Source organism: Scyliorhinus torazame, chromosome 17 (assembly GCF_047496885.1).
Source record: "Scyliorhinus torazame isolate Kashiwa2021f chromosome 17, sScyTor2.1, whole genome shotgun sequence".
NCBI lineage: Eukaryota > Metazoa > Chordata > Chondrichthyes > Carcharhiniformes > Scyliorhinidae > Scyliorhinus > Scyliorhinus torazame.
Genome location: NC_092723.1, coordinates 3691261 through 3707634, shown reverse-complemented (window position 1 = coordinate 3707634; position 16374 = coordinate 3691261). Strand labels below are relative to the sequence as shown.

At 44.2% G+C, this 16374-nt stretch overlaps 1 protein-coding gene across 4 annotated transcripts in view; it reads left to right on the top strand.

The window, feature by feature from the left end:
• The window catches only part of LOC140393643 (uncharacterized), a 411041-nt gene that overhangs the window by 384678 nt on the left and 9989 nt on the right, over positions 1-16374 (top strand). For all 4 annotated transcript variants that reach the window (XM_072479920.1, XM_072479921.1, XM_072479919.1 and 1 more), the window contains exons 5-7: positions 948-1034; positions 2908-3304; positions 13405-13478. In XM_072479920.1, coding sequence (XP_072336021.1) covers positions 948-1034; positions 2908-3304; positions 13405-13478 — 558 coding nt within the window. The remainder of the gene's footprint in view (positions 1-947; positions 1035-2907; positions 3305-13404; positions 13479-16374) is intronic.

Sequence of the window (16374 nt, the reverse complement as noted above, 5' to 3'; positions counted from 1 at the left end):
TGCGGTATCCAATTTCAAACCTTTGTCTTTCCTGTTTATCTGGTAATATTTTCCCACTAAAAATTTCAACTTAACCGTCTAAATCTCCTCCAGTAGTTTGTTTAAACTGCTGCAAGTGGGTAATCTCCAGGTAATCTATTTTTGGTGATGTTCAGGGTTATACAATACCCAGGACAGGGAGATCTATCTTGCTCTTAAGACCATAAGATATAGGAGCAGAATTAGGCCACTCAGCCCACCGGGTCTGCTCCGCCATTCAATCATGGCTGATACTTTTATCATCCCCATTCTTCTGCCTTCTCCCCATAACCCCTGATCCCCTTATTAATTAAGAACATATCTATCTCTGTCTTAAAGACAATCGGTGATTTGGCCTCAAAGCCTTGTGCGGCAAAGAGTTCCACAGAGTCACCACTTGATTGCAGAAGGGACCTTATTTTGACTCCTTGTACAATAGTGCAGAGTTCCCCAGTACTCTAGCCAGGGATGATCCATTCATTTGTCAGCCTGGTTATGTGCTGAAGTCTCTGGAGTAGGATCTGAACCAATAACCTGATCCAGATGCGAAAGTGTCACGAGTGAGTCAAAGCTGACACATTTAGAATGTTGTGTTTGGCTGAGGGTACTTTGCTTCAGGAAGGAGGACAAACCTTGGAGAAGGTGCAGTATTGATTCATTTAGGTGATTCCAGGAATGAAGATGTGAAGAAAGGTCAGATAAACTGAAACTGAAAAGAGATTGCGATCTGATAGATATGCTCAGAATTGAGGGATTTGATGAAGCACAGTCGAGGTGATGGCATCTTGAGGGGCAAGTCGGTACGTTTGAAGCTTAGGCAACCGTACAGGGAAAGAGTAGGGAAGTGGGATTAGTTATGCATTGTTGGTTGTATTTCGCTGACTATTAAAGGTGCCTGATTCATCAGTACAATATTGTTTTCTTTACAGCAATGGAAAAATCAAAGTTGCATTTAACGAAGAATCATGCATTTACTCCTGGTATTACTATGAATACATTAGAAGAAGATTATGCAGGTATGTTTGACCCACTTGAATATTCTCATACCATTGTTTTGTGTCCTGCTCGTGGGTATCCACTCACTAATCATTCCCCCTATCGTGCAGGCATTGGCAGCTTGCTGCCCATGGTTTCCATAGAAACTGCTGACTATTATTGAATTGCCCAAATGGTTATTATTTCTGGGTGATCATTGCCTACTGACGGCTATTTAGTACTGGGAGCAAAATCCGGCACCCTGCTGCTGTAACACGTGCTGCAGGATATTGATTCAGAGTTGGAGCATTGACTAATTTTGCCCTTGATCAGATGCTTAAGCCAACTGCACCAGAGTGTGTTTTCTCTAACTAGGATCATTAAACTAAGAAAGGTGGAGGGTATAACCCTGGTATTTCCCCTTTTTGTACAGCTGCTCTCTGGATGACGTTGAGCCATGGAGGTTGTTTCTTTACCCATGTGGGTTACTCAATTCCACAGTCATCTGTTGTTATTGAATACTGTGGAGCCAAATCTGCATCAACATCTGTGACTCAGAAGAAAGTGGAAATTTGCAATTATGTTTCATTGTCTAATAGTCAATAAGTGATCATAAATAATTTGAAAATTTTGATAGTACTTATTTGGAAAATGAAAATATGTAATTTAGAGCATAAATGGATGAGAAAAATGATTGGTTTATGAACCCAACAACCAAATTTCTTGAAGTACAAATGAATTTGACTTATTGCATATTTTGTCTCCTAGAGAAAGAAATCTGCCAAACTATTAATAAATGGTCCCATATAGAATTAGTGTTATGGAACTTGTGCACTCTCAATTTACACGCTAAAATAGCTAAACGTAAATCCGTGATACATTCACTATCTTAAATGTCCGTCCATACTCCAGAATACCTTTTCCGAGAAATTCAGTCAGGATTGGATTTATGCAAAGAATTTCATTCTAATTAAACTTCTGTGTACATTTGGAGCCCATTTTTTAAAAACTGTTGTGTTTAAGAGCTGGTGAAATGCAGGAACGATTTTCTCTTCCCTAAGCAGCATGACTTCGTAGACCACGGAAATAGCTTTCTTTGAAAATTCACTTGCTAATTTACTTTCCGTTTCTCAATCCCTTGGGAGCAAACTTGGCATATTGGGTTAATGCTGGTAAAATCAAATGAAGTTTTAAACATTTAATATTATAACCTCGACATAGCTATCAGGTGAGATTGACTTTTTCTGCGCAGGGTGTTCCCAGTTGCACTAATGCCAGATATGACAAGGTCCCTCATGGCAGTCTGGTACAAAAGGTGAAGTCACAGGGGATCAGAGGTGAGCTAGCAAGATGGATACAGAACTGGCTAGGTCATAGAAGGCAGAGAGTAGCAATGGAAGGGTGCTTTTCTGATTGGAGGCTATGCTAGTGGTGTTCCGCAGGAATCAGTGACGTTTAAGGGGCATCTTGACAAATACATGAATAGGATGGGAATAGAGGGATACGGACCCCGGAAGTGTAGAAGATTTTAGTTCAGACGGGCAGTATGGTCGGCACAGGCTTGGAGGGCCGAAGGGCCTGTTCCTGTGCTGTACTTTTCTTTGTTCTTTTATATCTAGCCCGTGATCTGTGTTTGTGGAAGTGTGTCATTGAATTTATTTGCTTAGCATATCAGTGAGTGTTTACACATTCGCTATGTTTGAATTGTCAGGTAGTCTTTGAGTGTATAAACCAAGGTAAGTTATAGTGATGAGCTAAGAGGTTTATTTCTTTGAACAGTTTGAAAGGATTATTTACATGAAATTGTTGGAATATTTTAATGTATTCGCAAGAACCATTATATAATTCAAATTATATTTGGTCAACTTTGCATTTAAATCCTACAATCACTTTTTTTTCTTTTTCTTTGAAAAGCACCAATTCCAGTGCAGATCCAGCAGAGGATTTCGGCGCCTATAAATCTTCCTTCACGGGCAACCTTTCCACCTTTCCCACCACCACCTTTCCCACCACCATCACTCCCTTCAGCTGGTTCTACACCATTTTCTCATACAAACATCCCACCACCAGTTCTTGGTGCATTTCCCAATTTATTCCTTCAATATTTAACTTCATTGATAGCACCACCTCTGAACATCCCAGGTCAAGTTGCCTGCACAATTCCCAATTTGTCCCTACCAAACTTAACTTCATCACCAGTACCACCTATGAACATTCCAGCTCTTAGTGGACTAGGACAAAGTCAGATGGCACAACTTGCTGGTATTGATCCTATGGCATTCATAACACCAAGCACAAGTTTACCAGGAAGGTGAGAATTTGGATGCTAATGTATATGTGTTTAATTTGTTTATCGCGTAGAACATATTTTACAGAATTAAATTAGATTTGTAAAAGCTGGACGGGATTGTTACGTTCAAACATATTTATAAAATTCCAGAAACCTTTTCTGTCCAGTCGATCATTGTTAAAAAATATTAGCATAAACTTAGGTTTTTATATTAGAAATGAAAATGAAAATCGCTTATTGTCACTAGGCTTCAAATGAGGTTACTGTGAAAAGCCCCTAGTCGCCACATTCCGGCGCCTGTTCGGGAGGCTGGTACGGGAATTGAACCGTGCTGCTGGCCTGCCTTGATCTGCTTTCAAAGCCAGTGATTTAGCCCTGTGCTAAACAGCCCCCTAACATGATTTAACGTGGAATGGCTCCTGCTCTTGCTCAGTTTTGTCAAAGTGAGTTGTGCGTGTAGTAAACTGTAATGGGTCAGAACAATTTTATAATACTGATGTTGATGCTTGATAAGTTGTTGCTAAACCAAAATTTCCTCCGGTTAGACAACAAGGAATGTGAAGCATGCTCTTCAAAATGCTGGAAAGGTTGACATTTTTGTGCTTGCATTTGCTAAAATGATCTGAATTTGAAGAAATGCTTGGGGAGTAGATTTGATTCGATTCCATTTCCTCGTGCCAGTTGAGATGTGTTCCTGAGTTTGCTCTGGGAACACATTTTAAAGTAAAGGGGCGATGGAGAATGCTCGAAACTTACAGCACAGGAGGAAGCCATTCAGACTGTCGAGCCCGTACCCGCTTTTTTCTTGTGGAAAGAACTGTGTAGTTTAGTCCCAAACCCAACTTTATCCCGTAAACCTGCAATGAGTCATCTTCAAGTTAACATTTAATTGCATTTTGGAAGTCGTAATGGAATCTGCATCTACCATTCTTCCAGGTTATAGATTCCAGATCTTAACCAACCTCTGTGACAAATTCTTCTCCTTTTTCCCCCTTTTCCTCGTTTTGCCAGTTGTTTGAAATTTGTGACTTCTGGATATGGATCCACTTATCAAAATCATCTGTCTCCTGACTGGCTCTGATAAATTTCTCATAATTTTGGATATCAGTATCGGGTTCCCCTGAATGTCCCTGCTCCGAGATAAACTATCCCAGCTCCTCCAATCATGCCACATTATCATCTAGTAAACCGCCATTGTACCATTTTAAAGGCCTTGACACACTTCTCGGAGTGATAATGTCCAGAGTTTGTCGTCAGTGCTCCAGCTTTAGCTTCAGTGATATGTCAACAGCAGCACTTTGCATTTATATTGTGCATTTCAAGTAATGAAACGTCCCAAGTAGTTTCGCAGGAGCATTATACAACAAAGTATTGCACTGAGGTATATGAGGAAATATTGGGCCAGTTGACCAAAATCTTTGTCAGAGAGGTAGGTTTTTAGAAGTGTTATAAAGGAGTAGAGTGAGGTAGTGGTGCAGGGAGGGTATTCAGGAACCCTGGCACCGGGGTGACTGAAGGCCATCCATTAGGCCAGGAGAAAGAGGAACAGGAGTAGGCCGTTCGGCTCCTCGGGCCTGTTCCGCCATTCACACGGATCATGGCTGATCCGGCATTGCTCACGTCCACTTTCCTGACTTTCCCTGTAACCTTTGTTTCCCTTACTGATCAAGAATCTATCTATCTCAGCCGTAAATAAGCACAAAGACTCTGCCCCCACAGCTCTCTGTGACGAGGTGTTCCAAAGACACTCAACTCTCAGAGGAAATTCCTCCTCATCCCGGCATAAAGGGGTGCTCATTTAATACTGAGACAGTGCCCTCTGGTCCTTGACTCTCCCACGAGGAGAAACATCTGCGATGGAGCAATTAAAATCGGATGCTCGCGCCCACAGTTAAATGAATGCAGATTATCTCGGAAGATTGCGGGACGCACAGGGGATTGCATATATAGGGAAGAGCAACGCCATGGGATGAGTTTGGAAACAAGGATGAGAATGTTTAAATGACGATTTTTCACTGGGAACAATGTAGGTCGGGGAGCACAAGAATAATAGGTGAATGGGAAGATGATATGGGAAGCAGAGTTTAGTGCGTGGTCAATTTGTCATGGGATTGTCTCTTTAAAAAAATGTGTCTCTTATCAAATGGCTTCAGTGATATCATTGTGTGGGTGGAGCTAGGAACTGTGGCTCTGGGTTTTACTTTCGTTTTGAGCTGGGAGCTGGCTGTGGCACTGAGTTTTACTTTTGGTTTACAAGGTTGGAAGCTGGATTCAGACAAAGAAGGCTTCTCTTGTTTCTCTCTGCATGTTAAAAGGTGTCCAGATTACTTGACAATTTAACAGTGATACCTGTTTTCTGGAAAGAATTCAAACCTACTGTTTTGGTAAAAAGGGTTTTTTCTGGTTTATTGGATGTTATCAAATTGAAACAGTTGAAACGGAAGTTATTAAGGGTTTTATATATATGTATATGTAAAGAGAGAGAGAACTGTAGCTGTGTGGGGTATTTATGTTTGTAGTTGATAAAAATGCTTATTGTGCGTGTTTCTAGAAATGTTAACTGAGTTCGTAGAATAAACTTTGTTTTTGTTTCAAAGTGCTGAAGGCCTCTGTTGAATCACGCCTGAAAGACAGGCCCTTGTGCTCATCGTAACCAAAATCCATAATCGGGTGTAGGTCAGGTGAACTCCATGATATACTTTGGAGTTTTCTAAACCCTGGCCCATAACAAATTCCAGCCCCATTTTACCTGGAGTTCCAAAACAGATGAGATTAGATTTTATTTAAAATATCTGAGGTCTTTGGTTGATCCCAATTAACTGACTGTGTTTGTAACTTAAGCACAAGTAACCTTTTATTATGTACAGTATTATAACTAAACAGACAGAAAATGTAATTGACTACTCCTTTCTGGGGTGGGACGCTCTGGATTCTGAGCTCTCCGTCAGCTGTTTACGCTTGGCCTCCGCGTGCTCCACCCTGTGACGCTTGAGGTGATTGGCACCTTCGCAGATGCTCTTTCTCCAGTTTGTACATTCTAAGGCAAACTATTCCCAGGTGTCGGTGGGGATGTTGCGTTTATTTAGGGAGCTTTCAGAGTGTCCTTGTAGCATTTCCTCTGTCCTCCTAGTGATCGTTTGCCATTACGGAGCTCGGAATAGAGCACTTGTTTCAGGAGTCTTGTGTTGGGCATGCGGACAATATGGCCCACCCATCTCAGCTGGTTGAACGTGGCCAGTGCTTCGATACTGGGGATATTGGTCTGGGAGAGGACGCTCACGTTGGTACATCTATCCTGCCAGTAGAGTTGCAGGATTTTGCGGAGGCAACATTGGTGATATCCCTCCCGGGATTTGAGGTTTCTGTTATACCTTGTCCATGATTCCGATGTGTACAGGAGGGCGGGGACCACGGCTGCTCTGGAGACCGTGAGCTTGGTGCTGGATTTTGAGGTCTCGGTCTTCGAGTACTCTTTTTCTCAGGCGTCAGAAGACTGCACCGGCACACTGGAGTTGATGCTGGTTCTTGTCGACGAAATGTCTGCTCGCACCGAGTGGAGGCTCCCGAGATATGGGAAATGATCCACCGTGTCGGGGGGAGTTTTATGTGGCAGGAGTGGGCTGGTAGAGAATCTTTGTTTTCTGTGTGTTTGGTCTGAGTCCCTTTCTTCTGCCTCGATGAATGCGTTAATGGTGGTCTGGAGCTCAGCCTCTGTGTGCGAGCACAGGCATCGCCTGCGTACTGCAGCTCAATGACAGGTGGGGTGGTCTTGGTTCTGGGCCTGAGGCATCAGAGGTTGTAGTTTCCCCCTTGTCCGGTAATTAACCTCAAGAATTTACTGCCGAAATTCCACCAACACACCTTCTGTCCCACCAGGGGCCCTGACACTCGAGCATTGAAAACATCAAGGACGGCGACCGATCCATCCCTCAACTGAACTTCCGAAAATCGGGTCATAAGACTGTGTTCCTTCTCCTGCCATTCAAGCAGAACCCTAAGCGGGAGAATCCTGTTAAGAAGGTGCTGCAGTGCTGGTCCGAAGCAACAGAAGAGCTCCGACAGGGTTGCTTGGAGTCAGTGGACTGGTCCATATTCAAGAACTCGGCGACCAACCTAAACGAGTATGTCACCACCGTCAGAGACTTCATAAGCAAGTGTGAAGAACACTGCATGCCAAAGAAGGTAGTACATACATTCCCCAACTGGAAACCATGGTTTAATCGGGAGATTCGCTCCCTACTGAAGGGCAGGTCTGAGGCGTTCAAGACCGTGACCTATCCAAGAAATCCAGGTACGACCTCCGCAAAGTCATCAGGGATGCCAGGAGACAGTACCAGACTAAGCTAGAGTCACAGACTAACATCACTGGCTCTCGTCGGTTGTGGCAAAACTTAAACAACATAACGGGCACAAAGCAAAGCTAAGTGGAATATCCAGCAGCAGCACATCCCTCCTTGATGAACGCCACGCATTCTATCCTCAGTTCGACCAGGAAACTATCAGACCGTCGTCAACTCAGCAACCTCGGACACACCCAACCTACCGTCACAGGTCAGATCGGCCTTCTTGAAAGTGAACCCTCGGAAGGCGACGGGTCCGGACGGGGTCCCTGGTCGTGCACTTAGATCCTGTGCAGACCAACTCATGGACATCTTCAACCTCTCCCTACTCCGTTCTGGGGTTCCCACCTGCTTCAAGAAGATCACCATCGTACCGGTGCCAAAGACGAACCAGGTGCTTCATCGACTGTCGTCCAGGAGCCCCGACATCTATCATTATGAAGTGCTTCGAGAGGTTGATCATGAGACGCATCAACTCCATAGTCCCAGAATGCTTTGATCCATTGCATTTCGCATACCGCCACAACCGGTCCATTGCAGACACCATCTCCCTGGCCCTACACTCATCCCTAGAGCATCTCAACAACAAGGACTCCTACATCAGACTCCTATTTATTGACTACAGCTCCGCTTTCAATACCATAATCCCAGTAAAGTTCATATCAATGCTCCAAAACTTAGGACTTGGCTCCTCCCTCTGTAACTGGATCCTCAACTTCCTGATCCATAGACCATAATCAGTAAGGATAAACAACAAATGAAAATGAAACACCTCCACGATAGTCCTCAATAGCGGGACCCCGCAACGCTGCGTACTTAGCCCCCTACTATAATCCCTGTACATTGGCTCCAACTCCATCTACAAGTTTGCTGATGACACGACCGTAGTGGGTTGGATTGCGAACAACGATGAGTTAGAGTACAGGAGGGAGGTAGAGAACCTAGTGGAGTGGTGTAATGACAACAATCTCTCCCTCTAAAGAGCTGTTGATTGACTTCAGGAAGCAAAGTATCGTATGCACGCCTGTCTGCATCAATGGTGCCGAGGTGGAAATGGTTGCCAGCTTCAAATTCGTAGGTGTGCACATCAACAATCTGTCCTGGTCCACCCACGTTGAGGCTATGACCAAGAAAGAACAACAGCGCCTATACTTCCTCAGGAAACTAAGAGAATTTGGTATACCCACATTGACTCTTCCCAACTTGTACAGATGCAACATAGAAAGCATCCTATCGGGCTGCATCACAGCCTGGTATGGCAACTGCTCGGCCCAAGACCGCAAGAAACTTCAGAGAGTCGTGAACACCGCCCAGTCCATCACACAAACCCACCTCCCATCCATTGACTCTGTCTACACCTCCCGCTGCCTGGGGAAAGCGGGCAGCATAATCAAAGATCCCTCCCACCCAGGTTATTCTCTCTTCCAACTTTTTCTTCGGGCAAGAGATACAAAAGTCTGAGAACACGCACTAACAGGTTCAAAAACAGCTTCTTCCCCGCTGTTACCAAACTCCTGAATGACCTTCTTACGGACTGATCTGATCTCTTCTCACACAATCTCTACTGAGTTGTACTGTTCTGTATGCACACTCGTTGCCTGTGCCTATGTATTTACATTGTATATTTATGTATGTTTTTTTTTCTTGGATGGAATGATCTGTCTGGACTGTATGCAGAACAATTCTTTTCACTATCTCGGTACACGTGACAATAAACAAATCCAATCCAAGGACAGCTCCACTCCAGTGGAGACCTTCAGGGTGTCGTATGAGGAATGCTTGAGGACTCTGTGTCTGTACTCGTTGGAGTTTAGAAAGATATGGGGGGATCTTATTGAAACTTACAGGATACTGCGAGGCCTCGTATAGAGTGGACGTGGAGAGGATGTTTCCACTTGTTGGAAAAACTAGAAGCAGAAGACACAATCTCAGACTAAAGGGACGATCCTTTAAAACAGAAATGAGGAGAAATTTCTTCAGCCAGAGGGTGGTGAATCTGTGGAACACTTTGCCGCAGAAGGCTGTGGAGGCCAAATCAGAGTGTCTTTAAGGCAGATAGACAGGTTCTTGATTAATATGAGTTCCGGGGTTATGGAGAGAAGGCAAGAGAATGGGGATGAGAGAAATATCAGCTATGATTGAATGGCGGAGCAGACTCGATGGGCCGAGTGGCCTAATTCTGCTCTTGTGTCTTCTGGTCTAAGCTTATTTACCTTGTTTCGTATACTGCGCGCATTTCGGTACAACACCTTCAGTCCTACATTAACCCAGCCCCCTTCTCCCAGTTCCCTTTTCTGCTGTGCCTGAAGTTAGATTCCTGCCGCTTTCTATACTGTGTTCTCTTACTTGTTCTGGAATCTTTCCTCCCACTGTTGAGTTTAAAGCCCTATCTGCAGCCCTAGTTATGTGATTCTGTTTCAGGTGAAAATGGTCCCATCGGAACAGCTTCCTCCTTCCCCATTACTGGTGCCATGTCCCATTAATTCTTACCCATTTTCTCCTCACCAACCTTTGAAACACACGCTTACCTCCTTAATCTTATTGATCCTGTGCCAATGAGCTTGTGGCTCAGGTTGTAATCCAGAAATTATTACCTCCACGCTGGGTGATCTGTCCGATTTCATTCCTTTATAAAATAAATTTAGAGTACCCAATTATTTTTTTTAAATTAAGGGGCAATTTAGTGTGGCCAATCCATCTACCTGCACATCTTGGGTTGTCGGGGTGAAACCGACGCAGACACTGGGAGAATGTGCAAACTCCAGACAGACTGACCAGGGGCCGGGATCGAACCCGGGTCCTCAGCGCCGTAGGCAGAAGTGCTAACAACTGCGCCACCGTACCACCCCACCGATTTCATTCCTTTTTGTAGACTTTGAGCAGTTAGACACAACTGAATGACTTTCGCCATTTCACAGGACAGTTAAGAGTCAACCACATTAGTGTAGGTGCGATGTCACTTGTAGGCCAGAGCAGAAGGATGGTGGATGTCCTTCCTGAAGGACATAGTGAACCAGGTGGGCTTTTTTACGACTATAGTTTCATGGTCACGATTAGGCTAGTTTTTAATTCCATATTTATAGATTGAACTTAAATTTCACTAGTTGCCATGTTAGGATTTGAAGCTGGGCCTCTGAATTACTGGCCCCGTCACACTATTCCTTCCCGAAAATGAGATTTAAATTTTTTTTTTAAAAACATTTTATTAAGGCATTTATCATTTTAGAACAATAAATGGTACAAATACAAATAAAAGAGATTTAATTTTGTCTTCGACAGCGATCTCTAGATGTTTTCGCACCACTGACATTGGACAAACTGACTTGTATCCATGCTGTCACTTTCTTTATTCCATAGGCCCGTCAGCAAAGATGAGACCCAGTATGTGGCACTTTATCAAACATGTGTTGGGAGTCTGCACACACGCCAACTGCATCATCCTCATCAATCCTCTGTCACCCCATCAAACCAATCCTTTCAGCTTTCTTCAGAAACTCGTTCCTCCTTTTGCATTTTTGGTTTTCCAGTTTATATTAAGATAATTAAGTCAAAACAAAACAAAGAACAAAGAAATGTACAGCACAGGAACAGGCCCTTCGGCCCTCCAAGTCCGTGCCGACCATGCTGCCCGACTAAACTACAATCTTCTACACTTCCTGGGTCCGTATCCTTCTATTCCCATCCTATTCATATATTTGTCAAGATGCCCCTTAAATGTCACTATCGTCCCTGCTTCCACTACCTCCTCCGGTAGCGAGTTCCAGGCACCCACTCATAATTTTGTATACCTCTATCAAGTCGCCCCACAACCTCTCCTCATAGCTAATGCCCTCCATACCAGGCAACATTCTGGTAAATCTCTTCTGCGCCCTCTCTAAAGCCTCCACATCCTTCTGGTAGTGTGGCGACCAGAATTGAACACTATACTCCAAGTGTGGCCTAACTAAGGTTCTATACAGCTGCAACATGACTTGCCAATTCTTATACTCAATGCCCCGGCCAATGGAGGCAAGCATGCCGTATGCCTTCTTGACTACCTTCTCCACCTGTGTTGCCCCTTTCAATGACCTGTGGACCTGTACTCCTAGATCTCTTTGACTTTCAATACTCTTGAGGGTTCTACCATTCACTGTATATTCCCTACCTGCATTAGACCTTCCAAAATGCATGACCTCACATTTGTCCGGATTAAACTCCATCTGCCATCTCTCCGCCCAAGTCTCCAGACAATCTAAATCCTGCTGTATCCTCCGACAGTCCTCATCGCTATCTGCAATTCCACCAACCTTTGTGTCGTCTGCAAACTTACTAATCAGACCAGTTACATTTTCCTCCAATTGGGTCCTCCATTGTCACTACTCCAGCTTTTGCACCTCTCTAATTTCCTTGCAATCTGCTCCTCTGTATCTCTCCCAACTGTTGGTGGGTAATAGAATATGCCCAGCAATGCAATGGAACCTCTATTAACTTAACACTAACCAAATAGATTTTGTTCTTGACTGCTCCAGGACGTCCTCTCCCCCCAACATGAATATTTTTCTTAATACTACCGCCCCTCTTTCTTTCCCTGTTTTTCCTGTACACCATGTATCCAAGAATATTGCGTCCCTGGTCCTGCCCCCTTTTAATCATATTTTTATTGTCACCACAACACGTGGCTGCCTGTGGCTCTTGAAGCTCACTAACCTTAATTGAAATGAAATGAAAATGAAAATTGCTTATTGTCACAAGAAGGCTTCAATGAAGTTACTGTGAAAAGCCCCTAGTCGCCACATTCCGGCGCCTGTTCGGGGAGGCTGGTACGGGAATTGAACCGTGCTGTTGGCCTGCTTGGTCTGCTTTCAAAGCCAGCGATTTAGCCCAGTGTGCTAAACCAGCCCCTAGTTTGGTGCAGTTACATACATGAACCGGAAACTTGAATTCAATCTTGCTGTTTAGTCTGACTGGATCCAAAGTCTTACAGTTTCATACTGTAGTGCCAACTGGGTCTTGCAATCCTTTGTGCATTTCGTTTATCCTTCCAAATGTTGCTTCCTGGTTTCCGTCCCCATTGCTAAGTTATTTAAGCTCCCCCTGATAGCCAACTGCCCCAAAGTGACAATAGTCCCGGCTTTGTTCATTGGTTTATGCAGATCTCCCCTTCCCCCAGTGGTCCCAAATACTCAGGAATCAAAAGCCCATCTTCCTGCACCAACTCTGCAGCCATTCTGCAGCCATACATGAATCTGCTCTATTCCTTTTTAATGCTGAAGTGCATGACACCAGGAGTAATCCAGAGATTGCTATCTATTGAAACCCTGCTTGCCAATCTCTTCCCCAACTCCCTAAAATCAGCGTACAGACTCTCATCCCTCTTTCTACCTATGTTGTTGGTACCAATATGACAGACAACCTCTGGCTGCCCATCCTCCCCCTCAGAGTCCTCTACAACTGCTCAGTGACATCTTGGCCATGCCACCAGGCAGGCAACATACTGTCCAGGATGCAGGTTTTCAGCTTCAGGAAGGCAGTGGAGTAGTGTGACGGGACCAGTAATTCAGAGGCCCAGATTCAAATCTGTGCAGAAAATGCCGTGCAACGTGAAGGAAACTGCAGTCTAGAATATATATATAGAACCACAGTGTTCTGAAAGATCTTGGCTGCACAGAGCATCTTTCACCTTTCGGAAATAAAAAGTATTTCTGGCATTTTGATGGAGGTTTCATCTTCAGTCTATTGTCATACACTTGGGTTCTACTGATATTTTTGCTTGCTAACATTAATATGTTGATTGTTTTAAAGGGCAACTAGTATTCAAGAGATTCTGCAAAACAACAAGGAACTCGAGAGACTTTTTTCAACTGGTCAAAACAAAGGTAGGTTCGGTGATGTATAATCTTTATTAGTGTCACAAGCAGGCTTACGTTATCACTGCAATGAAGTTACTGTGAAAATCCCCTCGTCGCCACATTCCGCCGCCTGTTCAGGTACACAGAGGGAGAATTCAGAATGTCCAATTCACCTAACAAGCACGTCTTTCGGGGCTTGTGGGAGGAAACCGGAGCGCCCGGCGGAAACACACGCAGACACGGGGAGAGCGTGCAGAATCCGCACAGACAGTGACCCAAGCCAGGAATCGAACCCGGGGCCTGGCGCTGTGAAGCAACGGTGCTAACCACTGATACCGTGCCACCCATGATATAACTGAATATTAGCTCAACTTGTATTTTAGTTACTATGAATAAATGTACTTCCAATAAATAGCTGTACACAAGAACTAGGAGCAGGAGCCGGCCATCTGGCCCCTCAAGCCTGCTCCACCATTCAATGAGATCATGGCTGATCTTTTGTGGACACATCTCCCTTTCTGGCTCGAACACCATAACCCTTAATCCCTTTATTCTTCAAAAAACTATCTATCTTTATCTTAAAAACATTTAATGAAGGAGCCTCAACTGCTTCACTGGACAAGAATTCCATAGATTCTCAATCCTTTGGGTTAAGAAGTTCCTCCTAAACTCAGTCCTAAATCTACTTCCCCTTATTTTGAGGCTATGCCCCCCCAGTTCTGCTTTCACCCTCCAGTGGAAACAACCTGCCCGCATCTATCCTATCTATTCCCTTCATAATTTTATATGTTTCTATGAGATCCCCCCCCCCGCATCCTTCTAAATTCCAACGAGTACAGTCCCAGTCTACTCAACCTCTCCTCGTAATCCAACCCCCTCAGATCTGGGATTAACCTAGTGAATCTCCTTTGCACACACCCCAGCACCAGTACGTCCTTTCTCAGGTAAGGAGACCAAAACTGAACACAATACTCCAGGTGTGGCCTCACTAACACCTTATTCAATTGCAGCATAACCTCCCTAGTCTTAAACTCCATCCCTCTAGCAATGATAGACAAAACTCCATTTGCCTTCTTAATCACCTGTTGCACCTGTAAACCAACTTTTTGCGACTCATGCACTCGCACACCCAGGTCTCCCTGCACAGCAGCATGTTTTAATATTTTATCATTTAAATAATAATCCCTTTTGCTGTTGTTCCTACCAAAATGGATAACCTCACATTTGTCAACATCGTATTCCATCTGCCAGACCCTAACCCATTCACTTAGCCTATCCAAATCCCTCTGGAGACTTCCAGTATCCTCTGCACTTTTTGCTTTACCACTCATCTTAGTGTCGTCTGCAAACCTGGACACATTGCACTTGGTCCCCCAACTCCAAATCAAGTATGTAAATTGTGAACAATTGTGGGCCCAACAGTGATCCCTGAGGGACACCCCTAGCTACTGATTGCCAACCAGAGAAACACCCATTAATCCCCACTCTTTGCTTTCTATTAATTAACCAATCCTCTATCCATGCTACTACTTTACCCTTAATGCCATGCATCTTTATCTTATGCAGCAACCTTTTGTGTGGCACCTTGTCTAAAGCTTTCTGGAAATCCAGATATACCACATCCATTGGCTCCCCGTTATCTACCGCACTGGTAATGTCCTCAAAAATTTTCCACTAAATTAGTTAGGCACGACCTGCGCTTTATGAACCCATGCTGCGTCTGCCCAATGGGACAATTTCCATCCAGATGCCTCGCTATTTCTTCCTTGATAGATTCCAGCATCTTCCCTACTACCGAAGTTAAACTCACTGGCCTATAATTACCCGCTTTCTGCCTACCTCCTTTTTTAAACAGTGGTGTCACGTTTGCTAATTTCCAATCTGCCGGGACCACCCCAGAGTCTAGTGAATTTTGGTAAATTATCACTACTGCATTTGCAATTTCCCTAGCCTCCCAGCGGTAGCCAGCAGGCGGTAAAAAAGGCTAATGGTATGTTGGCCTTCATTGCGAGAGGTTTCGAGTATAGAAGCAGGGATGTGTTGCAATTGTACAGGGCCTTGGTGAGGCCACACCTGGAGTACTGTGTGCAGTTTTGGTCTCCTTCTCTGAGGAAGAATGTTCTTGCTCTTGAGGGAGTGCAGCGAAGGTTTACCAGACTGATTCCAGGGATGGCGGGACTGTCATATGAGTAGAGATTGACTAGGTTGGCATTGTTCTCGCTGGAGTTCAGAAGAATGAGGGGGCATCTCATAGAGACTTATAACATTCTAACAGGACTAGACAGGGTAGATGCAGGAAGATGTTACCAATGATGGGTGTGTCCAGAACCAGGGGTCACAGTCTGAGGATTCAGGGTAAACCATTTCGGACAGAGATAAGGAGACATTTCTTCACACAGAATGGTGAGCCTGTGGAATTCATTGCTGCAGGAAGTAGTTGATGCTAAAACTTTGAATATATTCAAGAGGTGGCTGGATATAGCACTTGGGGAGAATGGGATCAAAGGCTATGGGGAGAAAGCAGGATTAGGCTTTTGATCCTATGAATGGTGCAGCAGGCTCGAAGGGTCAAAAGGCCTCCTCCTGCTCATATCTTCCATGTATCTATGTATATGTGTAGGTCAGTGAGCACGTGCATGGTCGGTGAGTATGGGACTGGTTTAGCACAGTGGGCTAAATAGCTGGCTTGTAATGCAGAACAAAGCCAGCAGCGCGGGTTCAATTCCCTGAACAGGCGCCAGAATGTGGCAACTAGGGGCGTTTCACAGTAACTTCATTCAAGTCTACTTGTGACAATAAGTGATTATTATTATCAATGCAATTTCTGCAGAATTCTAATCACCTCAAGTTTACAAAGTAAAGTGACTCAATAATACTCTTTATTATTGTCACAAATAGGCTTACATTAACATTGCAATGAAGT